We start from the raw sequence: 25,761 nt of genomic DNA on the forward strand, positions 1-25,761 counted from the left end.
GCCTGTTCTAGAAATAGTTATCCTCAGTTCTGGAAAAATGATAACAGGCTTCTGCACTTGAAGCTCAGCCTAAACAAAGCCATCAAGAAGAATGAAATAAGACTTTAAATGTTACAGTTCTTGGGAAAGATGATGTGAAAAACCCCACCAAAGATGCAGATGTTTTCTTGGTCAAGGAAATACCTCAACCCAGTGGGGAAGAGCTGTTGCTGATCTATTTCAAGATCGGGGGGAAAAGGGCAGAGTTATAACAGAAATATTTGGGAAATATTCAAAAATGTCCTGAAGCTACTTCAAGAATTACAGAACATCTGATAAAGCCTGAACTTCTACTACAGTGAATTTAAAACGATGTTTTAAAAAAATCTTTGGATAAAAAAAGAAAGACTTTATCACAGACTGACAAAACTGACTCGAAAGTGGTCATGAATTCTTAAGTCTAATGCCTAGCTAATGCCTTACTTAAAATTCCACATGCGCATTTTTTCTGACCTCTTTCCACCTTTCTAAAATTCTCTGAATTAACATTAGTATTATAAAGTCATATCTATTTTTGTCTTCTCATTACATAAATGAGTATCATCTGTAGTACTTAATACTTGTGGTATTAGCTAGTGATTTTTATTACTGCTCCGTCTCTTTATTCAGGCAGGAAAAGTGGACTGAACGTGAGGAGAACTCTGTTCTTATTCAAGGGCCTGGAACAGGGAGTCCAGCTTCAGGGCTGGTGGAGCAGAGTCATACCAAGGCAGGCTTGGCACATTGGGTTAAAAGGTCATATCACAAGCTTCAGAAGCAATACTAATCAATGTCAGACCCACAGAAAGATCTTAGCCAAAGCTACAGGGTTTGATGATTCTTTCTCATACATAATTAAAGCAAACAACCATCCAGCTGATTTGCAGAACTTTTCTAAAGCCACCTGCTCACATGCAGCCTTTTAATCAGCAAGAAAATCTGTATTAGCTGTCACCTTTCTTGTCATATAAAATGTTCACAACTGTTTGAAAATGACAGAAATGGAAAAATCAACAGGGAGTTAAGATACAAAAGCTGCCCACTTACCATAATAGGAAACAAGGCCAATGCCAATGTTTGGAAGCTTTTTTGCAACACAGACTGCATAAATATTTTAAATAATTTTTCTTCTATTAAAGGACTGCAGCAACATGAATTATCTGAAGCCTGTGGAACTTTTCCTAAGAGGAAAGTGTCTTACCATTTTACAGCCAATACTTCTGTGTGCATTTGCTTTTTAATTGTCAGGATTTTTCCTGAACTCTTCAGAATTTTTTTTTCAAAGCGCTCCATTTTCTCTCGAGTCACACTGCAACACTGAGAGCTACTGCTGATAAGCACATAACGACTGATAAGCACGTAACGACTGAAGATCAATAAATCTGGACTTTTACAGAAACAAAGGCAACCAAAAGCAACGGCCACCTTTCAAAACCGTGAACGTAACAAAACGCCCATGAAAATACGTTAGCTTTCAACCCATTGGCCTTGGCCACCCAAGCATTTGAGTGGATGCCCAAATGCTGAAGTTACCCAGTGCAACGAAGAGAGTAATGAGTATTAAAAACATGCCTTTGCTCATAGATAAACAGGAGCTTACAAACATCCCTTCCAACCCCCTCACTGCAGGGATGAGGCTAAGCTGGGGCTGCAGGGCCTGGAGCACACTGGACTCCTGCAATTCAGCATGTGCAGCAGCCCACAAACAATGAGCAACGCAGGCGCCCCACGTGAGGGCCGCTCCGGGGCAGGCCGCGCTTAGCCAGGGGGCCGCTCCGGGCCTAGAAAAGCCATCGAGGACCTCGGAAAAACGTTGGTTTCCGAGCTACCCGGTGCTGCGGCAGCTGCCTGCAGCCCCCCGGAGCCCCCGAGCAGAGCGGGGACACCGCCAAGGTCACAGCGAAGTCCTCAACAACTGCCAGAGCATGGCCAGGCCCCTAAACCTGGCGGCAGGGTGTCGCTTTTGCCCCTGGCCTGAGGTGGGGAAGCAGCGCCGCGGCCCCCGGCCGCGGAGCTAATGGCGGCGGGGCGCCGCGGCGCTGCCCGCGACCGCCAGGCCCTCGCCGTGACTCGCTTCCTCCCGCAGACGGGAACTGGGCGGAGTTAGCGGCGCTGCGCGGCCGCCCCGACCCGGCCAGCGCAGCCAGCCAGCCGCGCTGCCTGCCGAGAGCCGCGGTCGCCCCGCGGGGAGGGACGCCGCCGCCGCCGAGCGCAGCGGCCCGCCCGCCTGCCGCCGCCGCCCGGGCGTGCCAGCGGGCGGCTCCCGCCGCACAGCCAGCTCCCTGCGCCGCAGCGCCAACATGCCCGCCGTCGACAGACTCCTCCTGGAAGAGGCTTTGCAGGACAGCCCGCAGGTAGCGGCCGGGGAAGCGGAGGGGGGCCGCACCGGGGGACGCTGCCGGGCCGCCCGCCGCCGTGTGACGCACCTGAGCCGGCGGCTGCCCGCCGGGCCCGGCCGGGGCGCGGGCGGCTGCGGCCGCCGGGGGGCCCCGGGCCCGGCCGCGGAGCAGCTGTGGGGTGGCGGCGGGGCGGCTCCGTTGGGGCTGCCGGAGTGGGTAGGAGGGGGCGGCGGGGATGCTCGGCGGCTTGCTGCGAAGCAGGTACGTGGCGGCCCTTCGGCTGCCCGGTGGTTTTGGCCTCCCACCCGTCGTCTTTCAGGCAGGAGAACGTAGGTCCCGGCTGCTCCTAGGGCCCGTCCGGCAGGAGGGAGCGGCAACCCCGTGCAGGGCAGGCGGGGCTGGGGCGAGGGTGCCCTTTTCCTCATCTCTGTCAAATTAACCTCTCCTTTGGCTTTTTCCTCGCGCTTTTCCCGTCTTGGGGCGCAAGGATCACCCCAAAGAGGCGAAGTGGCGTCGGTGGGGAATGATATACATGGCTTGGCATCGCGGCTTTGCTGGTGGCCAGTGAGGGGACGGGCGGCTCGGCGGCATGAGTCGTCTGAACCCCACGTCGGCAGCCAAGGCAAGGCAGCCAGATCTCGCCACAAGCCAGCCCGTTTCTCTCCGCTGGTTATGAGGGATCCCAAGGGCCGTGGTTCGGAGAGCGGGACCTCCCTTGCGGAGGAGAGGTGAGGTTCGGCGAGGCGAATCCCACCGAAGATGACCGCCTCCTGAAGGGGGAACGAGGACGGGCCGTTTCTGCCTTCTCCTTCAAGCACGGCGGTGACCCCGCAGAGGAGGACCTGCCGGGCAGCGGTGGTCGTGGGGCAGGGAGGCACGAGGCCCCAAGTGCTGAGGAAAGAGGAGGCGAGAGGGGAAGTTTGGGTGAGAGAGAGGGGAAATTTCACTGAGGAATGGGGAAGGGGCACTTGAGGGCAAAGCATGGTGCATGCACATTCAAAAGTGATGGCTGAAGCAGGGAAGGGAAAAACAAAGTGCAGGGTGGATCTGCATGGGCCCTGCTCCCATGTATCCTCAGGTAGAACCCTTAACTCATCTGCTGATGGACCAGGAGGAGGAATTGGATAGGTAAGCTGTGGAGTGGATTGCCAAGAGATGTTACACAGTCTCCATCAAGAGATATTTTAAAGGAAAGATCAGGTGCACACCTGTCAGGGATTATTTAGTCTTGGGGCTATTCTTGATCACCTCTTCTCATCCTGGTTTTCTGTGATTCTATGAAATCCCATCCTAGCAGGAGCGATTGGTGTCATCTCTTTGATATGGCATGCCTGCAATCTCCATCCCTGAGAGGTTTTTAAAACTTGGTTGGAGAAGGCCTTGAGTAATCTGGTCTAATGTCAGAGTTGGCCCTGCTTCAAGTAGGTGTTTGGACCAGATGACCCCCAGCGTTCCTTTCCAGCCTGAATTATTCTGTTTCGCACATTTACCAAAATGTGCTACATTTATTCTGAACAGTTATTAACATTTTTAGTATTAACCTCCCAGTGCATCTGGAGCTGATGAACTTGACACACAGGACAAGTGAACTCATTTTCCTGTTCAGTCAACACTTGCTTCAATGATTAAAAATTTAATGCTGACTGAAAGCAACAGGACAAAGCACTGACTTGCATTTGGAGGTCTTCATCTTTCTTCTGACCTGAAATGTAGGCTGTTAACCTCTCCTTTGCAATAACTGGAAATACTGGGCTGTGCATAAACATCAGTATTTGCAGGATGTTTTGGCTTGATTTGGCCATCACATTTTGTTTGAGTCCTGTAACTTTAGAAGAGAAGGGCATTATTTAGTTGTATTTGATGACCTAAAATTGCTAATTGCTAAAATCTGTTTTTTTTCATGCAAGGGAACATATTTTTTTTCCAGTCTTTCTTTTTTTATTACTTGGCTTTTGGAGAGAGCTTCAGATCTATGGCCTCCATGAGCTGGGTACTGCAAAATAAGAGCAAAAAGACAGTCTCTGTCCTACAGAGCTTACAATTTAGTAGCATATGTGATCATTTACTTGTGTGCAAAGTGACCTGATTCTCTTCTGCCTTTTGCAGTTACTTACAGCAATGCAGAGCGTTGGTAAAATGAGGATATAACCTCATTTTGCATAGGCTATATGAAATACATAAATTATGTGCGAGACGGATGAGAATTAGGCTGAAGTTATTTCTTTATCAGTTTTCTGAAGCTCGCTTTCTCTCTCCCCAAAAATCTAGTAATTTTGTCTTGATCTGTCTCCAAGCACTGACCAAAAGATACCATAAGGTATGCCCTAACTTTGAAGTCTTTGGTCACAAAATAGAGAAATTTGTGCAAACAGTCATGCTAAAATCAGGGGAAATACTCACATGAAAGCAGCATTTTTTTCCTGTGTTTCCAGAAGCTGAGATGATGGTGCTATTAATGACACCTCCAAAAAATGTTAGATTCGTGTTTGGATTACTAGTTCATTTCAACAGCCTTATCTGCTATTCCAGAATTTGTCAAAACAGCAGCAGCAACAAAAATATATATATGCTGGCATTTCGTTGCAGTGATTTAAAATAGTGTTCTTAAATATAAAAGTTTCCAAGCATAACTTCCAAACTGCTTGAATCATTTATTGTTTTTATTATTTTTGAACAAAGTGCTAATAACTGAGGCCAAGACTTCCAGAAATGATTTCCCAGAGTTGTTCTACCTCAGTCCATATTTAGGCATCTGAAAAAGTGAACCTGCAAAAGTTCAGTAAGATTTTGGCATCTGGCTGTCATTTGTATGTTTGAAAACCTTTTCCAGGATGCAGAAATATGCAATGTGTAGCCTAATTCAGGCAACAACTTTTTATTCTGTTTTATTTTTTAGTCTTGGCTTGAGATTGGTCTTGATAAAACTTTACAAGTAATGCTAATCATTTTTGTCTTCCCTAGATTTATTTTTTGTAACTATCCTTATATCCTATAGAGTTCATCTGCTGTTGTAACACATTACAGGGAAGATGAGCACTGTATCGATAGGAGATGGATTGTTGGTGTTAGTTTTGCTAATTTTAATTGCTACATCATTGAAGGTAAAAACATTTAAAAACAGGTATTTTTGAAAGCCAGTAGGTTTTCAATTACTGAAATAATAGGTTAGTACTGGAAACTCTCAATATCATGCCACCATCCCTGTAAGGCAGTTCTGCAGAAAGGTGCTTTATAAAGTTGCTGTCTTGGTATCCATTTCATTGGTTTGGCCTTTGCTCCAGTGTTTGGTTTTTGTGTTCTCTTTATCTGAAAACAGTGCTTTGTAGCTGTGTATCTATCTCCTTATATGCTAGGATCACAAACTAATTTTCCAAGTGCATTGACTGCCACGGCGTCTCTAAGGTAGAAAGTATTGTGCTAGTTTTACACGTCAGCAGGCCAAAATGTTGAGAGCTCAGGTGATTTACCCCAAGTGTGGAAGTATCTGCAGGGCATGCAATGTCTAGAGCAGAACCTGACTGGGTTGGTCTGACTCCCACATCACCCACTCGAACCACTGGGCAACAGCGTTTTATCGCTTAGACAGATACTTCTCTGCAGAGATGAAATGATGGTTTGTCTTTAGGCCAGAGGTCTTAAAGGATGCTGATTTTGAGTTTTTTTCGTGACAAATGTAAAATGTCTGCAGAGAGCTTTGTAAAGAAGAATAAATGCCTTGGGGAAGTACATGTGCCCCCTCTTAAATAGTGGGGAAACTTAAAATTTCTGTAAGACTCTAAAATAAATATCCCAGATTAGAACCTGGATCCTTCAAGCACGTTAGAGATTCCTGTAATAGGAGGACAGATAAAGCACTGCCCCTGTTACAGGGCTGACATGATTATTAAAGTACTGGTGTTTATGGATGCCACTCAGGTAAGCAGATGAAACTAATGTCGTATAAATTAGCTGTACAGATGGAAAGACATTGCCAGTTAGCATCAAACAGATTGGATTTACCAGAGTTAAGACCAAGGATGGATCATGACTTTGTTAAAGGGACACTGTCAAAAATGCAGTGAGAGGCTTCCCTCTTTCAGTATTGTCTTCATCTAGTAAGTTCCAGAGCTCAGCATTTTTCTGAGATTTTGTTCTTTCTTATGTCAGAAGCTGTGTCAGCAGCATAACTCATTGTTCCTGGTGATTCTACCAAAACAAACCAAGGAAATTCACATCTCTAAGACAACACAAGTTATTATGCTCTTTTTCTTCCCCTTTGCTGACAAAGATGAGCGAGCAGAATGGAGAAAGTACGGGATATCTCTGAGCATGTGTATGCTGCTGTGGTCGTTGTTATAAATGAACAACCAGTTGTTTGGTCTGATTACGTCAGCTAGCTTTGTCAGTGGCCCTTTAAGAATTGCTCAAGACAGTTGAGAGTGAATAATACTCTGTAAATTATCTAATGAAAAAGGGTGTTTTTAATGCAGTCTGACGTTAGAGAGGTGAAGTGAGCGAGCAATGGTGTTTGTCCCAGAGTCCTTAGTGTGGCTTGGACTACTGTAGTCAGGAGGCAGATATTCAGGATTTTTTACATTCCTGATGGTGTTGGAAGGAATGTCTGTTAGTTAGAGCAAGAGACTAGGAGTCAGAACCTGGCCACGTTACCATTTTAGCAGATCACTTTCTTAAGCGTCTGTTTACAAGAAAGACCAATTTCTCCCTATTTTTTGAGATCTATGAATAAGTGGAGCCATATAAACTCAACAGCTTATTATTTCTGATTCATTTGTATTTTTGCTACCTTTTATTTATAGTCTTTTATGATTATTTTAAGTATTTTCATTTGGGGTTAAAACTGTTTGCTTTTTTTTCTTTTATTGAAGACTCGGTCTTTGCTTAGCGTATTTGAAGAAGATGCAGGAACCCTTACCGAATATACAAACCAGTTGCTTCAGGCAATGCAGCGTGTCTACGGTGCTCAGGTAATTTTTCATTTGTGTTGCTTTTGTTCAATGAGCAGTAGAAGCTATGTTGCTATTATGATGCTGTTACATGATTTAGACTGGTGCCAAGTACCTGCACCCTCCTGTAGCTTGCAGAGGAGTTATGGGTGTTTTCCATCTCATGTCTCATCCTCTTCCTGCCTTGGCGTTCGGAAACTCGTCGCCTGTATGAGAAATAGTTTGGAGACAGACCAACAGATAAGACAATAAAAGAAAAATTGTGTATAGTATATTGGAAAGTCAGCTTTTACAGAATTGCTTGCCTAAATATAGACACAATGGACAGAGGGATATTCACTCTGACTTTAGGCATCTAACTTGAATGCTTTGATTCACTGTATAGAAGCAACTGTCTGTGTCCATTGGTAACAGAGAGAATGTACACCTTGAATCATGTTGAAGCTGAGTACCTAAAGTAGGCAGTGTGAAAAATATGGGAGTGGGAAAAAGATAACACTTTCTAAAGCATTTACATGACCTCGATGATTAAATCCCTTTGAAAATAAAACTTGTAAGGTAAGTTACATGCAGTGCTTTGGAAAGTATTATTATAAATCTGAGTGATTTTTTTCAGTGAAGCTAGAATTCCCATGTGCATAAGGCTAGATATTTCAGACTACCATATCTAGGCCTTTAAAGACGTAGACAATATGTCATGGAATTTGTGCAAGCATTTATGTAGGTTAGATACCTGATTTCCATTGAAACCACAGTTCTATTCTTAAACTAATAAGTCAAAGAGCGTGGAGAGGTGAGGAGAACTGAGTACTTTGAATTTACTGGGAGACTGAGTGCCTGATTCTTATCTTACATTATCAGAAATCAGTTCAGCTATAAAACTAGTGCTTGTATATGCCCGTTTGGTGGGATTGCTCTTTGGAGTGACTGATAGTGTGACTCGGGAGAAAGAGCAGCCTGCTGAAGGTCTAGCAACCTGCAACTGGAAGGTCCAGTTCTAGTCTTTGTGTTCGGGGCCCTGTGCAAATGCAGAGCAGTTAGAGGCTTAGAGCACAACTCAGATGCTTAAGAAACAGTACAGTGCATAGCCAGGGGCTGGAGAGATGGCATGAAATCGGCACTCAAGACAGAGTCAGTGATGGGCATTTTGACAGTGGCATTGGGCTTTAAGAATAACAAGAGCATGGGCATGTTGGATGGTGGAAATCTGAAACCAGAAGGAGATGGGATTGAAATGAGTAGTAGGAGGAAATCAGAGCATAAATATGCTTGATTATGAAGTGTCCAGTTTGTGGACTACATGTTCCTTCTCCCTGCTAATGCCTTTTTAGGATGGCATTAGGAAGCAGTGGCTCCGGCCTGTGATTCGTGGAAAAAATGCTTTGTCTGCTTTTGTTTGCCTCTTCCTTTCCATCTCAGTTTTTACCCTTCTCCATTTCAGTTTCCCCACAGTTTATGACACTTCCCGTTTCTTTTCACTGCCTCAGCCCATTCGCCCATCTGTGCTTTGCAGTACTACTGAGTCTTCTTCATTTACCCAGCACTTCTTGTACCCCTTATTCCCACACGCTTCCTGCTTTAGTTTGACCCAGATTTTCGGTTAATCATGTATTTTAGGTGTATGCCTTGAAATATCTTATCAGACATTTGCTTCCATTTTGCGATGGGAGGCACTTGGCAGTTGTTTAAGTACAGACTTCTTAAAGATATGGATGTTGGCGCCCAAAATTACCAGGGACTTGGGAAAATTCAGGTGTAGTGGCCAGTGTCAGGGACCTTACTGAAGGCATTGGCTTAACATTTAGTGTCTTTAGTATTGCTGTTACTGCCTCAAAATTCCTTGGGAATCAACGGATTGTAACTTCAGTTTGGGCTCATGTTCCCAGGACCCAGAACTGTAGTAGCAAAAAGGACATTACAGTAATGTTAAAGCATAAATAGATTGTATTAGTGATGTAAGTGGAAAAGAAAATGGAAACTTTTTTTTCCTATATGTGCTTTTAAAGGTCTTGATATTCTTGCATGAAATAAAAAAGAACAGTCTAACATTGTTATTTAAATTAAAAAAATGGGAATAATTAATTCAGCCATATATGATGATTAATTCCCAGGAGAGTATTGGTGCTATGTAGGATAACTAACATTCATTTCTGACTAATTTTACCAAACTTTGCAAATATTAATATACCATTTAAAGAACTGTTTCTGAATATTTCAAAGGAGGACACTCTTTCTGATTGAATCCACCCTCAATTTTTGAAATGCATACCCCTTGTTACAAAATGCTATGATTGCTTTTGCCCTAGAAAAAGAAGTGAAATACGGAATTGCCCACTAAACATGAATAGACAGTTAAGAAAAATCAGTGTGTAATATTTCTTTGCTGATTCCTGTCTATTCACAGCTTAAGAGAAAATCAATTTTTGCTGGTGCTTTGTTAGGAGACATGTCATGTGGGCTTTGCTAACTGTTCATTAGGAAATGCTACCAACCCTTTTTATTTTGAAAGGAAATGAGATTCAGTAGAGGCACTGTAAAACTGGAGAGTAATGAAAATCCAAGTTCTGAATTTGCCTTTGTTATTTTCATGACTTTTTTTGCCTTTGGAAAGTCACTACCATTCCCTAAGATTTACTTATCTGTAAAATAGGAATTACAGTGACTGACCTACTTTGATGCAATGATACAAGTTCTGTTTATGTAGCCATAAAAACAGCTGGAATCACAATCATGTCAGTCAGACAAAACAGCAGTCAGTTGTACCTGTCCATAATGTTAAAAATCAGGGCTTATGCCCTCTCAAAATAGTTTAATAATACTTTAATAATTAAAAAAAATCTTGGTTTCTTCCTAACTACACTCTGAACTAAATTTTCCCAGGGGTGTCTGGAGAGTATTTTCAAGATTTTCTGCAAGTTTACTAGAAGCCTAGTGTTTCTTGTGATGAGAACTGGAATTTTCATGTAATTCAAACTACCGTAGCTTATGATCAAATAACAATAGTTGGCAGTTCTCCATGGGTTCAGTGCAAAGTCCCAGAGGAGCAGCAATTAGTAGCAACTGCAAGCTGGTAATTATCCATGTGGTATATGTATGTATTTGTCCCAAAAACACTGCTTTGTGTGCAGAACAGCAGCAAGTTTGTAAATTGACAGTCCAGGCACCTCTAAACGCTTGTGTCAGTATGTTTGAAAGGAATGCAAGGAAGAATTTGCCCAGACCTTTCTAAAACACTTTTAGGAAGGTGGAAACCCTTTTGGAAAGCTCCTTTTGCGTTCCTTCTTAGCTACAGAATTCTGCTAGATGCTGGGGACCTCATTTTTCAGAATTCCACTTATTGAGGCACAGCTTCGTTTTGCATGCTTTTTGGTGTCAGCCGATTGGAGCATATTTTTCTAATGACTTTAGGGCAGTTGTTGGAATGGGTGCCTTCATCGGGAAGGGCTTCACTAAACCCTGTAGGCAGAGCTTTGAAATGACTTGAAACTGCTTTTGTGCCAAGAGGGGAAGGAGAGGTCTGCAGCATCATATGGAGTGGTGGAGGCATTGCAGGATTTTGCGATGGGTATGCCGCCTGGGCACACAGAGCCACTTGGTGTGGGAGGGCTTGTAGCACTAAGGCTGCAGCTGGATGATGTGCTCCTGGAAGATCTCCTTTGAGTGCAAAGCCCTGGATGTGTGGCAAGCCCCTTGTTGTGCAGGGTCAGGATGGCTGGCACACCAAATGCAACAGGGTGATGACTCCGTTTGGCCCATGGGGTTTGGTAGTGAAAAAGAGGCTGCGATGCTACACGGCAGATGCAGTGTATGATCCCATCGTGAAGGAGAAGGCTACAGGAGCCAAATGTATTAGCTCACACTTTGGGAGTGAAGTTCAGCAGATCTGTCAAGTCCATGTGTGTAAATGTAGAGAAACATTTTTATATTTGTTCATAAAATGAACCACACCCTTGTGAAAACGTATTACACTTCCTGCTTCAGTTCTGTTCTCTTGACTCTGCTCTGGGACCCAGGAGTAGTTTATCATGTTGATGGTCTCGTGTAAGAAATCTTTCTTACAGATTTTGTCCTTGCAGTTCTCCCTCCCTGCAAGCCCTGATGCTGCATCTGGCGTTACTGCTGTCTGATTTCTGTGAATGTTGTTTCCATCGTTCTGATCGTTTCTCCCCTGAGCAATAGGTAATACAGCCAGCAGGGATTGTTAGAAAACTTCATTAACTGAGGTTGCATGCTGAGGCTCTTGCAATGGTGTGTGAACAAACTGTGCCCAGTTCACATTCCTGACTTCCCATTGCCATATTAAATTTTCTTCAGAGCCTTACCATCATCTCCAGTTCTTTATTGTACTACGCAAACAGAGTATTCATTAAGAACTGAGGAGAGTATTGTGTCACGAACTGAGGAGAGTATTGTGTCACTTACTGACTATTAGAAAGGTAAACTGGTAAGCAAATTAGAGGAAAGTAAGGTGTTATATGTTGTCACTGGAAAGAGATTTCTTTTTGGCATTCCTGACACACTGGTCTAGATATTACAAGCAGTGGGAATAGAAGGGGAATCGAAAGAAGCCAGTATCGCCTTCAGCAATATCTCCAGAGAGAGAACGACATGGGAATTGTGGAGAGCTGTTCTGTTCAGCTTCAGAGGGTCTCTGTTAGCAGTTGTCTTGTGATTCCACAGTCATACGGGCAAGGCAGCAACAACCTCTGGAGTTCACTGCCTATTTATGTACAGGCTCCAAGGGAAACTCTCCAAAATTACTGAATAGTCTTTGTTTAATTAACATTAAACTGGTTTCAAAGCAGCTTATATGTGTCCAGGGCTATTTTAGGTAGTGCTTTATACAAACATTATTTCTTTCCCCAGATTCATGACACCTCTCTTCTGCATTTTTCCGTAGTGCTTTTTGTTGAATCTGTTTTTATATTGACTTCATTAGGCTATAAATCAAGTAGATCGCTGATAAGCTGGCTAAGGGGCATACACAGATTTTTGTATTTATTACACTGCACAGCTAACCCCAAGTGTTCTGAATGCTTAAATTACTTCTTGCTAAAAGAACAAGTAAGCAGTGATATTGATTTTTTTTTTTTTTTACTGCATTTATTTTCATGCCTTAGGGAACAATTGTGTTGCCTTTTCAAACTTTTTCTTTGAAATAAAGTTTAAGTTACGCATTTTGTAACCCTTCAGTTCCACATAGAGAAGCTTTCATAGAATATCAGATAGGACAGACTTGCAATATAATAGAGTTGTCAGTACTGACTTCTGTGAAGTGCTATATATATATATGTATATATATATTATTGTTCCATGTTCATTGTAAGTTTGCTATGAAGCACTTCCCGAGGCCTATTCACCATATGCTACTAGCAGAGGTAAACAGAGCATAATCACATGATATCTAGTGTATTTACAAAGCCATGGGAGTTCATTTTAATACTGCTGATGTAGCTGGAGTTGTCACCATGCATGGAAACAAGGTAATATCATGATAACCAAGATCTGGAGGTCTGAGTACTACAAGGATACTACAATGTATAGATGCCCTGCTGACAGTAGTTGCCTTGCAGGAAGCTGCAAAGATTCTTTCCCTACTGAATTAGACATCATATTGTAGCTGCCTTTGCTGTTTTACAGCAGAATTTTGACTAGCGTCTCTTCTTTTTTCGAGCTATTAGATGATCCTTTGCTGAGCTGTTCCCATTTGTGAGGACTGAATGCGGTAACAGCGCAAGCTGCATGTTAGCCTGATGTTGTAAGGTGCTGCACAGCCTGAGCACGCTGGTGATGCTTAGCTTCTCCCACCCTTGGGTTCATGTTTTCAAGCCATTTAATATGCAAACGTAAACATGTAGGGCTGTAACATTTTTCAGATTGCTGGAGAATTACATATTCCAGGAAGATGACATGCACATGTAAACAGAGCTGCATAAAACGGTCATATAAAGACCCAGTTCTTTGCTGTGCCTGATTTTAAAGGTAAATGTGTTCCCTAGTTCCGAAGGGATGAGAAAGCAGTAACTCCCTTGTGGAACTTCTTCTTCAACCACCTATCTTTTCTTCGTTATTCATCAAACATTAGGCTTACCCAAATGTAAGCCAAATTTTATTGCATGTCATTGTGCACATACAAGATTCGGGAAACATATCCCTTTCCTAGTATCTTACTTGTTTACAAGAAGAAACATTTGGCAGTTCTGTGTACTGGTTACTTGCAGACTTTGCTAGCTTTAGCTGAAGCTGAAGCAGAAAAGTAGCTTTGCTGAAAGCTTCATTATATTAGGATTGGACATGATGGAATAGCTCTGTGTCTTTACAAGTTAATTTATAGCCCGGCTTAATCCTTCACATGCCCTCAAATCTGGAATCTGTTAGACAACTGTATATAGAAATACCTTCTGACTTGGATGCATTGTACCCAGAGTTTATTTGGGAAAAATACGAAAAGAGATCCTAGGAAGGGATGGAATGTCTCACAAATAAATGGTTAAGGCAGTGGAGATCTTATTACAAACAAGTTACAGAAAAATCCTGCAGTGGAGATCTTATTACAAACAAGTTACAGAAAAATCCTACTGTCTTTCATTCATACAGACAGCTGGGCGAATAAAGGTGATAATGAAGAAGGTGGAATCAGCCCAGAAAATCGCATGCCTTTGCTCTAGCACTAGATCAAAAAAAAAATAACAGTTGGACATTTTGTTGCTGACTTACTTGAAGGGAGGATGAAGTACTGAGTTAAGAATTAGAACAGAGGTTTTCTAATCTGGTATTTTGTCATTTATGATAGATTAATGTTAGATTCAAGACACCACGTTCATTAGCATTTCTGTGTAATCTGGTGTTAGTGAACTGTACAAAAATCTATTCCTCTGCCCTAAGCATGCTAGCCAAGGTTGCTGGGTTTTTTCCTTAAGGTTTCTTTTCTTTTTTCTTTTTTCTTTTTTTTTTTTTTTTTTTTTTGAGACAGGAATATATCTATGATCATAACTGATTGTAAGTGCTTGATACCTGTTTCTGTCCAGTCCTTTCTTCCTCCCTTCCAGTGTATTTTTTTTACATTAATACCACAGTGATGTTTTCCCTATTGTGTAAAATCATCTAGTGAAAATGCAGATATTTGCAAGGGCCAGTACTGGTTAATATTGCCTTCATTCAGAATGCCTAGATTTCTTTTCAGGCTTCTAGTAGTTTCTAGTTGGTAACCTGTCACCAATAGCTCTCCTATTCCTGAAATGCTTGATGAATTCTGAAATTTCAAGGCAATGTGGAAGAGGTTGTGCTGAACAGGCAGTCAGGATTGTATAGTAGCTTTTTTTACTGTGGTCTACTGAATTTTCAGGCAGTTTAGGATAAAATGTGGCTGGATTCAGTGGGAATATTTTGGAAATAGATTAAAACCTGTTAGAATGATTTTCCTGGATTCAGTGGATCTGTGAATTGAAGCAATGCAAATAACTTTGAAGTCTTAAGACTGATTAGCAGTGGCAGTAGCGGGGAGGGAGAAGGCTGATTAGGAACAAACAGAAGGCGGATTAAACCAAACTTTCCCAGATATGTGTGCTTAGCAAAGCAGTCTTACTACTAGGTCAGCAGAGCACTTTGCCTGCTTCGTGTTTCTTATGCAATGTAGCTGTGTTTATATGTGCTTGCTTAATTGGAACTGTTTACAAGTGTTTGTTTTGTTTTCAGTGATAAAATGAGTGACTTTGTACGTCTAATGGGAACAAAATCTGGTAGAGGTTGGGAGAAAGAGGGAAAGACCCAGGATTAACTCTTCCACATGGGCCGGCATTGAGTAGAAAGCATTCATGCTGTTCTAACACAAAGCATCCATCCTAAAAACATGAAAAGCATGACCTACTGACACCAGTGGGACAACAGTGATGTATGGGACTATCGTCCCAAAATCCAGAAGTAAATTTTGTTTTGGGCCCTTCCATCGATTTTTTCCCCCCCACCCCCACCCCGTATGTACAGTAGCATACCATGAATATCTGCTTGCAGTCTATCTGTGGCTTTTGTCACGTGATCTTATGCTTGACATGGTGCCATTAACTTACGCGCCTTCGAAGCCATCAGGGTTTATGTGTTTCCCCCCATTATCCTGTCAAATACCAGAGGCGTTTCCTGGAGAGGGGTGATCATTGGAAGATGCCTCCTTCACACACCTCTCTGCGTTGCCACCCCTGAAATGATCCCCTGTAGATGAGTAAAGATGCTCTTTCTTACTCTGTTACTCTTTATTACTTCATTGGATATCGTGGCTGGGCAGGGCGGGGGGACACTGAGAATCTGGTAGTCTTAAAAACCAAACTACTAGAAGTTTTGAGGATCGCTAGCACAAAGGAATAGCCTTTGGTGTCAGCGTGTTGTTTTAAAGCTTCTCTTCATGTTAGCCAGTTTAAGCCAAAAGCATTTGTTTTCAAAATCCAAAACAGACCATACAGTTGCAGACTTTTTATGAATAAGTGAACCGAAACAAAAAGAGGCATGTTTCTAACTTTCAGGTTATTTTCAAAAGGTTTTCCTCACCCCTGCTCGCCTATAAATCTGACTGATGACACACAGTTCCTGTGTGAGGACTCCATTTCTTACTCGGCTCTGTCTTTCAGGTGGTGTTCAAGGAAAAAGATCCCAGACCTGAGAACCTCTGCTTCTTTTTGTAGTCTGAATTCATCTTTGGACTCCGCCCACATGTACACAAACACACACACCCTTTTAATGTCACCACTCCACATGGAAGGACTCTCATCCTTCCTGTCATCAAGCCATTGCTTGCCAGCTCCCACTTTGAGGGTGGTGAAGTCTCTCAGCTGCTCTTACTGCCTCAGGGCAGATAGCTAATGTCCATTCCCCTTCTTGGCTAAGCTCTTTACAAGGCTCATTAACTCATTGTAAGATACAGTATCCTTTTCCGTCCACTGGCTTGGGAAATACTTAAATCCCAAGTGTTTGTGTAAAGCTTTCTCACGTAAAAGCTTCACAATTCACGTAACCAACCTGCAAATCTTCCTGGCTACTAAATACTATATGAAAGTGTAATGCTCGTTGCTGGTTGGTCTGAAACAAGAAAAAATCCATCATTGTGAGGTGAAAGTGGTCATGGGGAGCACATGATCTGAATTTGGACCCAGATTAGCCCCATTTCTGAGCCCTTGCTCTTGCCTTGGAAGGCCTCTGCTCTTACATCTCCATCCAGCTGGGAGTAATATCACCATAGTGTTTTACAATAGTTGGGACTAGCTCTGCTGTCTTTTTCTACCAGGTGTTCACAGTCCAGCTGTTCACATATGTCTACTGCTACCTAGGCTGTGGCAATATCTCTTTGTTCTTTCTGAGCACTTGGGCACACCAAAGACCCTGGCCAGATGTCTGAGACCAGCCTTGATGTCTGTGTTAGTCCTCCTTCCTGGCAGGCTGAAGTGGTGCAGAAGCATCAGGCTGTAATGCAGCATGTCAGAGATAGCGTGAGGCCAAAGCAGAGGCTGTTTCGAAATCTCTGTCCCAGATTGGCAGTTGTGCTTTGTTCTGCTCCCTCAGGACAACAGGGCAGAAAAAAGAGGGCACACGAATTCTGTCCTGGTTTTAATAGTTTTCTGCTCCAGCCCCAGCATAAAGGGTGCTATTAAAGCAATTCAGAGGTTGCTCTGAATTTTACAAACTCTATGGTCTTACATATTCAGAGAGGGGAATAGAATATGCTAAAGCTTTAAAATGAAATGAAAAGTGATTAGTTTTCTGAGTTATCGAGGAAGAGAAAGATCTGACAAAGGTTAACATAGATCCCAGTTTCGCTTTTTTTTTAATGCCAGTTTTAATCACTGTTAACCAATCAGACACTGAGGAACTGATATACTAGTGTTATGAATATATTGAATAAAGGTTCACATATCCAAAAGCTTCTCTGTTTTTTTTTCCAGCTATATCGATCAAAGTTATGCATTCTCCCTACAAGTCTTACTTTGGGTAACTCTAAAAATGAGCATACTTTCACTGGACAGCTTAACTGTGAGAATACAGAATTATGCACTGTTTTGTACTCCTGTATAAGCTTAAAGCAGTGTAACTGTATCAATACATCCCATGAGCATGAATGCATTATATAAAGGTGCATCTACTGACACCCTTCATTTCTGAAAATTTTGGAGAAAGGTGATTAACCTGTATGAAATATTCTTATGCTGGTATGACTGCATCCATGTTTAAGGTTGTTCTAGTTTTATTATTTTGAAAAAAAAAATCCTATCTGTAATCAAAGTAGATAAATTGAAGCAAACTGTGGGTTGATCAGGTCTGAAGTGCACCTGCTATTGCTGCTTCTCTGTACAGTTATTTTTGGGATTGGTTGTTTACATACAACTGAACATCTGTGTAAGTAGTTGCAGATTCAGACAAGAAGATGGTAATGAAGTAGAAACAACAGTCCTAAAGACTTTTCATTATTTCTATTAACTTGCTGCTTTTATTTCTATTAACTTGTCTCTTTTGTTTGTAGAATGAAATGTGTCTTGCCACACAACAGCTTTCGAAGCAGCTCCTTGCCTATGAAAAGCAGGTATGTTCGATATTTTACCTTTGGTTTCTGTTCAGCCTCAGCACTTGTGAAGAAGCCTATTCAAAGAGTGTGGTTTCTAAAAGTATTTAGAGCATTGGCCTACTTGATTTCGTGTGAAGACAATTGTAAAATTCTCCAGCACATTGAGGGGAATTAGGTCACTTCTGAGCATCTTGAAAAGCCCAGTCCAAAATGTAAGTTAATTCATAAAGATGCAAACCAATTTTTTGTTATTGTATGACCATGACTTTAAAATACCTGTTAACTATATGTTGTGCAAAATCAGTTCCTTTAAAACAAGAGGAGCAAAGTATAAAGAATATGTATTAACGAGTTACTGTTCTTCCATTTAGTTTTATCATTTACTGCCTTCTGTAGGAGTATTTATTACCTCTGTAGTAAAACATATTTTTATACTTATACCAATTTTATTGATTTACAGACCAAATGTGTGTTTCTGTTTTCAGCATTTTGCCTTAGGTAAAGGAGATGAAGAAGTGATATCCACCCTTCATTACTTTTCAAAAGTTGTGGATGAGGTAATTTGAATTGCCAATAAAATTTTTTTGTTTTCTGTTTTGGTGATAAATCCTTTTGATTCTGAGCCTTCCCTCTGCAGACTGGATTGCGCCTGGGCTCTATACAGCCATTTGAACAGGCGAGAAAGGGAGCATAAACCCACTGTTTTGTAACAGCCTTTTCAGGAGTACCGACCACTAGAGCTGTGTCTTTGTCTCCTTCCCACAAGCCATCCTCAGAGCAAAGCTGCACTTACCAAGTAGGGAAATTAGAGGCTAAAACAGGACACATGTCAGCTAAACTGGGGTCATTTCTAATTGCACTCAATTAAAAAAAATAAACACTGCATTCTGAGCCCAGAACTTCCCAGGGATGGAGGCAGGACAGCTGTGTATTAGTAAAGTTGCCGCTTAGTTCCTGTTAGATCACATGGAATCCAAAGGGTGTTGGGCCAGGTGGCAGAACTGCTGAGGGCGGGTTAGGTACTACAGCTGCACACACACAACACACCTACTCTCTGTAGGCAGCTGCTAAGCACTGGGAGTCTTTCTAAATGTGCTCTTGCTAGGCCTACCCATATAACATTTCAAGATAATGTCAGTATCTAGGTCCTTATCGCTTAAGAATCCTTCTTTGGTGTCACATCACTCTCCCTGGTACGAGCAGGGCTGTGTACTGTCGGAAGAATGCTGTGCTTCTTGTTAGCGTACTTTTAATCTTCATTAAGAGGGCAAAGGAGTGTCCTGAGGTCTGATTTTGGCGAGGAGACTGGAGATAGGAGAGATGTGGGGCAAAAAGGAAGTTAAAAAAATTTATAGCCATGCTCATCCCATGGGTAACTCTAGTGATTTAATGAGAAGAATCCCAAAGGTTAGCTTTGCCCTTAGGCCTCTCTTGCGGCATACCAGCTCTCTGGGAATACTTGAAAGGATGCTCTGGGAATACAAGTCAGGTGCCTGTCTTGGTGAAGTACAAACAGACCAAAAGCAGAACTTTCTCCTTCTCAGATACAAAAGAATCATCCTCTTTCCAGGCTGAAAACTAGGAACCTTTGTGTTCGGTTTTGTAGTTCGCAAGAAACTGCTCCTTTCATTAGCCTCCTTTTATGTGTGTTAGCTAGCCCCTGTACCTGTTATTTTCCAGTTGTCCTTTCTACAGGCATTGAAATACCCCGTTTTAGTTCTATATCATCTAGTGGGAAATACAGACTGCCTCCCTACCTGCATAACCCTGCCTAGAGGCCTCCAGAAGGATACTATACCATGAACAAACAGGCAGAATGTAATGTCAGTGCGTAGTGTCCTCATAGTTTGTAACATCAGGCACTCCAGCAGTGTAGTAGACATCCTACCCGAACACATCTAAGACTGTTTGCATGTCACTGCTGACATGACAGCCTTGCCTTCATCCTGTGCAGTGTCACACAGGTGTTTTAAAAATACGTTGTGATGTGCAGAATTTTAGAGATGCTTACAAGATTAGGAACAAGAAACTGATCTAAGGGTAAAATTGAAATGGGACCTTTCCTTGTATGTCTCCCATTGTGACTGTGTCCTGGTTAACTTTCATGAGTGGAAAGAGAGTTTACTCATGGAAGTGGAACTGGAATTCTGTGGTATAGAGAACTAACAAAATCTGGCTAATAAGGGCTAATTACAAATGAAATCCTTTTCGGTTAAGCTTTAGCATTAATGGTCTAGTGAACTGCCTAATATGGTATATGGGAACTGAAAAATTCTTTGGATCATTGGAAAACACCAGGCAGGAATTAAATTAAGCATTTAGGGGAAAATCCATATCTGTCTCACATATCTTGAGAAACGCATTTTGAGCATGGAAGTGTGTTATATCCTTTTCTTGTCTGCTGGACACAAATGGCAGGTGTGCTTCTTCAACAGCTGCACAGTGCTAGGGGCCACACTCTGATCCAGAGTGTCTTCATATAGATCATCACTCTGCAGTTTTGCACTGCCAAAGATGACTTTTAAAATTATTATTATAGTAGGGTTTAACAACTATAGTTGAAGGCTGCACCCTGGTGTATAGAGTGCTGTACAAAGGCAACAAAAGTCTCTTCTTGAAAGAGTTTATATACTTTTGCTTTCAAGAGAAAAATAATTTTTGTAGGTTGTATATGTAATGTATTTAAAACAAAAAAGTGCTTTAAAGAAAAACCTGTATTCATGTACATAGTGAGAAAACTGAAGTTACAGTGGAAACCTGTAAGTAAGCACGTATGTGTTCATCAGAAAGCTGGAGTAGGTAGTGGACTGGAAAATAATAGTGAATATAAATCACATGATTAGGATGGCTGTAGTTTAACCACTTGGGCTGGTTGGTCTTCCTACATGGAAATGGGAGAAAGATGCATAATGTAGAAATTGGTGCTATTTTTTCTGGTGAAAAAGTCGTGGTGATCTGCTAGTACTTACTCAGGCAAAATCCCTGTTGGTGTTGAGTGCTGCGTGCAGAAAGACCATGCAAACCACAGATTTTTAGCAGGAGACATTTGAAGTTGAGTATTACGAAAGGAAGGAAAAAGTCAATAGTATGTGACTGTGGCTGCCAGATGCTGAGCTTGTCATTTTGAAAACTTTGGTTGTACTTGTTTCTTTCTCCCAGTTTACATGAGGAAAAAACATAAGAAATGAAAGTACTAATAAATTTAAGCTTTTTATTTTAAACTGACACACTGAACTTACAGAAGGTAAGGTATACTCACATTTTACTTTGAAAACTTCAAATTGCACTGACTGTTTATTTAAGTCTTTTATTTGGACAAAATGGGAGTTTCTGATACTGCCGAAGTAAGATCCAGTGTTTGCATAGTAAACTGGACAGCACATAGTGTGAAGATGCATGCTTTTGTTCCAAGCTTGGCTTCTGGCAAGTTTGCCTCATTTTTCTGGCTGTTTACTAGTAAGATAATATTTCTGACTGGAGCACTTAAAGATGTTTGTTGATAGCTACCGGTGTGTAGCCATCAGTGTTGGTCTTTTACTAACTTTGTCAGGACTTCATTGCTTTAGGTGGTGTTCAGGAGTGTTTTATATGAGTTTCCAAAGTAACCAGTATAAAGGCCCAAACACCAGAATTTGAATAAACTAGAGTTTCATGTTTGCTATTCATGGGTTTTTAATACCTTGGAGGAGATGTGTAAGGCCAAATGATTGATTATAATGACATTTGGTGGTCTTGATATATTTGCACCATTTGCAATGAGAAATACCATAAAGCAACCAGACCTTGCATAATTTTGCTCAGCGAGAGGTTTTCTAAGAAATTTGTCCTTTACGACGAAGGTAACTGCCTGTGCTTTATATCATATATGAATACTGGTTTCTGAGTAGAATTCTGACATTCAGGAGGGCTGAGTTTGTTACGTGGAGATGTATATTGCTCACAGTTCAGCAACAGACAATGTGTATTGTTCTTTTTACGTACATTGTGTCTTGGGGGCATTCCTCTTTTTCTGTTTCAGCTCAATATTCTCCATTCTGAACTGGCAAAACAGCTTGCAGATACAATGGTTCTCCCAATAATACAATTTCGGGAAAAGGATCTCACGGGTAAGTTTTATTTTAATTTCTCTCTTGGTATTTTGTTGCCTGATTTATTTCATAATAAGCTGATGCTTAATGTCATATACAAATTTTTCTTATGTTAATTCACAGAAAAGTTTGATATTTATCTACTGCAGAATATCACTGCCAGGTATAGGCTTTTGCTCAGGCATAAATAGTGCAAATTCACCACATTTTATGCAAGTCTGAAAATACATGACTTTGTTCTTTGTTGAGTCACTTTGCTTTTACACTAGTGTAATTTCACTGAAGTCAGTGAAACTGCCCAAAGCAGGGAAATTTAGCAATGAATCTGGCTTGTAAATAGTATTAATCCCACTTTAGAAGTTTAGGTTTGTTTGAAAGGCACAAGCAGAAATTTTTTTTCCTTCTTAATATGCTGTATTCCCTCCCTTTTAAGCAATCCGTCCTCTTTAAATCTCTGCTATCCCAGGAAAGTTCCAAGTAACCTGATTGCACAAACTTGGAAATTTCTTGTTTAAACAGCAAAGCAATAATGCAAACATTTGTTATAATTTCAAGGGAGGCCTGATATTCAAGGTCAAGGGCACTCTAACCTACTCATGCAACAGAAACTTGAGATTTTAGCGCAGCATGTTCAGCTCACTCTCCTGTTCATGTACTTTTTAAAGACATTTTATTGGGAGATGGAACAACTGCAGCAAAATAATAGCTGGTTTATGTTCCTTATATCATACCATCCTACTTAAAAAAGACATCGAGGTGCCTAGCAAAATGGATATCTTGTTTATAATTTAGTGTTAAAAATCAAGCAGCATTTGGATGGTAAGATTTTGGTTCTGTAAATGCTTTCACAGCTCTTTAATGTGGCTGCATTGGTACGATGATTTTACTCCCATCTTTGTGGTTTCTGTCCCCTGGTGCATAAAAGAAGAGCGTAAAAAGAACATGGAAGTGAAGCCTGCCACCAAAAACCTCAGCTGCTTCAGACATGACAAAAAATGAAAGTTTCTTCTGCTTCTTTGGATGTCAAAGTCCGTTTTATTCTATCCATCCATCCCAACCTCCATTTTTGTCTGACAGTAGAGCAGCATTTTCAGTAGAGAGGCCTGGATGCATTGAAATTTCACTGTAGGCTTAAACAAAGGAGCACGGGAAATAACTGTGTTCTCTTGCTTTTACTTATGATCCTGTTATGTGTATGTACTGAATACTGTAGAAACCTCTAGGTACAAGTTAGTCAAACCTGAGCAAGAGTTTCTGTCTTCCTGCATTAGAGTCACGCAGAAGTGTTGGGGGAAGAAAAAGTGGCAGGAAGCTGATCTATGAGTAGGCTGTTACAAATAACCAGAGACCATGATGACATCTCACAATTTCCCTTATTTTTTTCAGTTGCATAATGGCTGTTCTTATGAATGTCCTTTCTTTATAGCTTTTTGAAAAGGGCTTTGCCAGTTGTGGTATGTACTGATACGGACACTGAGAGCACTTTGCGCCCAATACTTTTGAAAGTTGAGTCGCCTGTTTAGCTTTTTTCTTCCCTCTACCTGAATCAGAAACTTTTGGCCAACGTTTGTTAGATAAGCATGGTAGCCAGCAGTCAGATGTATTTGATAAATGTTTCTTTTCACAGAGAAGCTTAGCAAAAAAAGTTCTGCATTGATGGAGATTCATCGACAGGAAAGGGACTTAGTTCAGATGTTGTATTAGTCTCTGAGATTTCTCTGTATCATGTATGGTCAGGAGGTTGTTCAGAGCTGGTGGTCTTTTACAGTAGTGGGGGACCTTTTGTGACGACAGGCATAGAGAAATGGTGCTTCGTTGGGTAAATTACACATGGCAGATTTGCAGTCTTTTTCATATTCATAGGTTGTTCAATGAAGTAAACTCAGCTCTTACGTTTCTGTCTGTCTGTTCATTTCTCACCCAGCTGATTTGGTTTATCATTTTCAAGACAGACACAATTTATGTATCTCTACTTTAAAAAGATCAGAATGACTTAGGCATTAAGAATGCTCTAAAGGGTTTTAGTTTTGTTGTGGTCTCGGTTGAACAAGTGGTGTTTACAGCTCTTTTAATTTTGAATATTTAATTTTCTTTTCCAGAAGTAAGCACGTTGAAGGATCTTTTTGGCCTTGCTAGCAATGGTACGTTTCACGGGTTGGTTTGTTTCCAATGGCGTGCACCTGTTACCTCACAGAAGCCATTTTAAATCTATGCACACACACATCACAATTCTAAAAAAAATATTCCTTGTCTGCAGAACATGACGTGTCCATGGCAAAGTATAGCAGGTTACCGAAAAGGAAAGAAAATGAAAAGGTAAAGAATGTGAAAGGGAAAAGGATAAGTTTTCATCAGCTGTTCTGTCTACATCATTATAGCTAACCCTTACATACACTAATGAACTTTTGAGAGTTCATCATAAATTCACAATAGCTCAAGAGTACTTGTGATTTAGTTTCCAAGCAGACACAAAGCTTTTAGACTTCAATTCAGCAGTTATACCTGTTTACTCCAAGTTAGGCAAGTGATCAAGTATTTTGCTGAACTAGAGCCATTCGGATGTAGGGGACCTCTTCCGACAGAAACAATCCAAATGGCTATAGATTTGTATAGGCCTACTGCTGTACAGCTGATGTGATGAAGCTGTATCACTGAGTACAATTCATTGGGAACTGTGTCATGAAGCCTTGTGTCTGCTGTGCATAAAACATTTCATTTTCCTCATCTGCCTTCCTGCTAGGGTTCTCTGTATGCATTGCAATGCCACTTAAAGTACGTGAAACTGAGTTGATGGGATTGTTTTGTGTATCTATCTCCTTCATTGCCCACTGGACCACTGCTCCAAAGGACACTCCTGTATGCCAGGAACGTATGATTGACTCTGTCATAAGAGTGCTTCAATTCTAGAAGGACAGACTAGTCCTTTAAGGGAAATGCATTACAGAAGAGAATGTGATAGAGCACATTGTGAACTATTCATCTGTGAATTCTGCACTTACAGGCTTGTATTGTGACCCCAGCTGCAAATAAATTTCCTGCATTGCAATCGGATCTAGTGTGTTAGTTGCAGTAGTTGTATAGTTTGTAGTCATAGGGGCTGCCCAAATACTTAAGTATCTCTTGCTAGAGCAGAACTTAAAGTACTTGATTTGGGGTTTGGTTTGCTTTGTTTGTTTCTCATCCTTCATTTTAATGCGGAGAGGTTCTGTAGTGACAGTTGTTTAATGATAACTTGAAAATAATCAGTAAATATATCCAAATGAACAGCAACACTTTGTCAGACTCTTTATCAATTTTTATTCAGCTTAAGGCAGAAGTGGCAAAAGAAGTGGCAAATGTGAGGAGAAAGCAGCATCTTTCATCTCTGCAATATTACTGTGCCCTGAATGCTCTGCAGTACAGGAAGAGAATAGCAATGATGGAACCTATGCTAGGATACACACAAGGACAGGTATGGATGATAAAGCTACAAAATCACCTAGACATGCCCTTGGGAAGAATAAGATATTGTAGCTCTGGACTTTTTTGGCAGCTGACAAATGAAAATGGGAGAAAACTGTACTCAGCGTGCCTAGATTTTAACAACTGACTTTGTTTATGGCAGATAGTTGGATGCTTAGACATTCAGAAAAAACCCAAGTAAAAAAAAAATCCAATACACCTAAATGCAGAATCAGTACAGCCTGCGTTTAATTCATTCATGACCAAATGATCGGTACAATAGCGTTTACTTGCACTGTTTACTCTGTGTCTGCACAAACTCTCCTATGTAGCAGTTTCCTTTCTGGCACATGATGTTCAGCATACTGATGAGGAGTTTACAGGACAGG

The 25,761-nt window shown here is 41.4% G+C and overlaps 1 protein-coding gene across 1 annotated transcript in view; it reads left to right on the forward strand.

Annotated features, from left to right (window-relative positions):
* The first annotated feature begins 2,096 nt into the window (after positions 1 to 2,096).
* The window catches only part of APPL2 (adaptor protein, phosphotyrosine interacting with PH domain and leucine zipper 2), a 40,987-nt gene continuing 17,322 nt past the window's right edge, over positions 2,097 to 25,761 (forward strand). The window contains exons 1-8 of the mRNA XM_026118044.2: positions 2,097 to 2,372; positions 7,223 to 7,321; positions 17,802 to 17,861; positions 18,329 to 18,400; positions 21,862 to 21,949; positions 24,031 to 24,072; positions 24,189 to 24,247; positions 25,236 to 25,382. Of these exons, the coding sequence (XP_025973829.2) occupies positions 2,319 to 2,372; positions 7,223 to 7,321; positions 17,802 to 17,861; positions 18,329 to 18,400; positions 21,862 to 21,949; positions 24,031 to 24,072; positions 24,189 to 24,247; positions 25,236 to 25,382 (621 nt within the window). The 5' untranslated portion in view covers positions 2,097 to 2,318. The remainder of the gene's footprint in view (positions 2,373 to 7,222; positions 7,322 to 17,801; positions 17,862 to 18,328; positions 18,401 to 21,861; positions 21,950 to 24,030; positions 24,073 to 24,188; positions 24,248 to 25,235; positions 25,383 to 25,761) is intronic.

This window comes from Dromaius novaehollandiae, chromosome 1 (assembly GCF_036370855.1).
Source record: "Dromaius novaehollandiae isolate bDroNov1 chromosome 1, bDroNov1.hap1, whole genome shotgun sequence".
Taxonomy (NCBI): Eukaryota; Metazoa; Chordata; class Aves; order Casuariiformes; family Dromaiidae; genus Dromaius; species Dromaius novaehollandiae.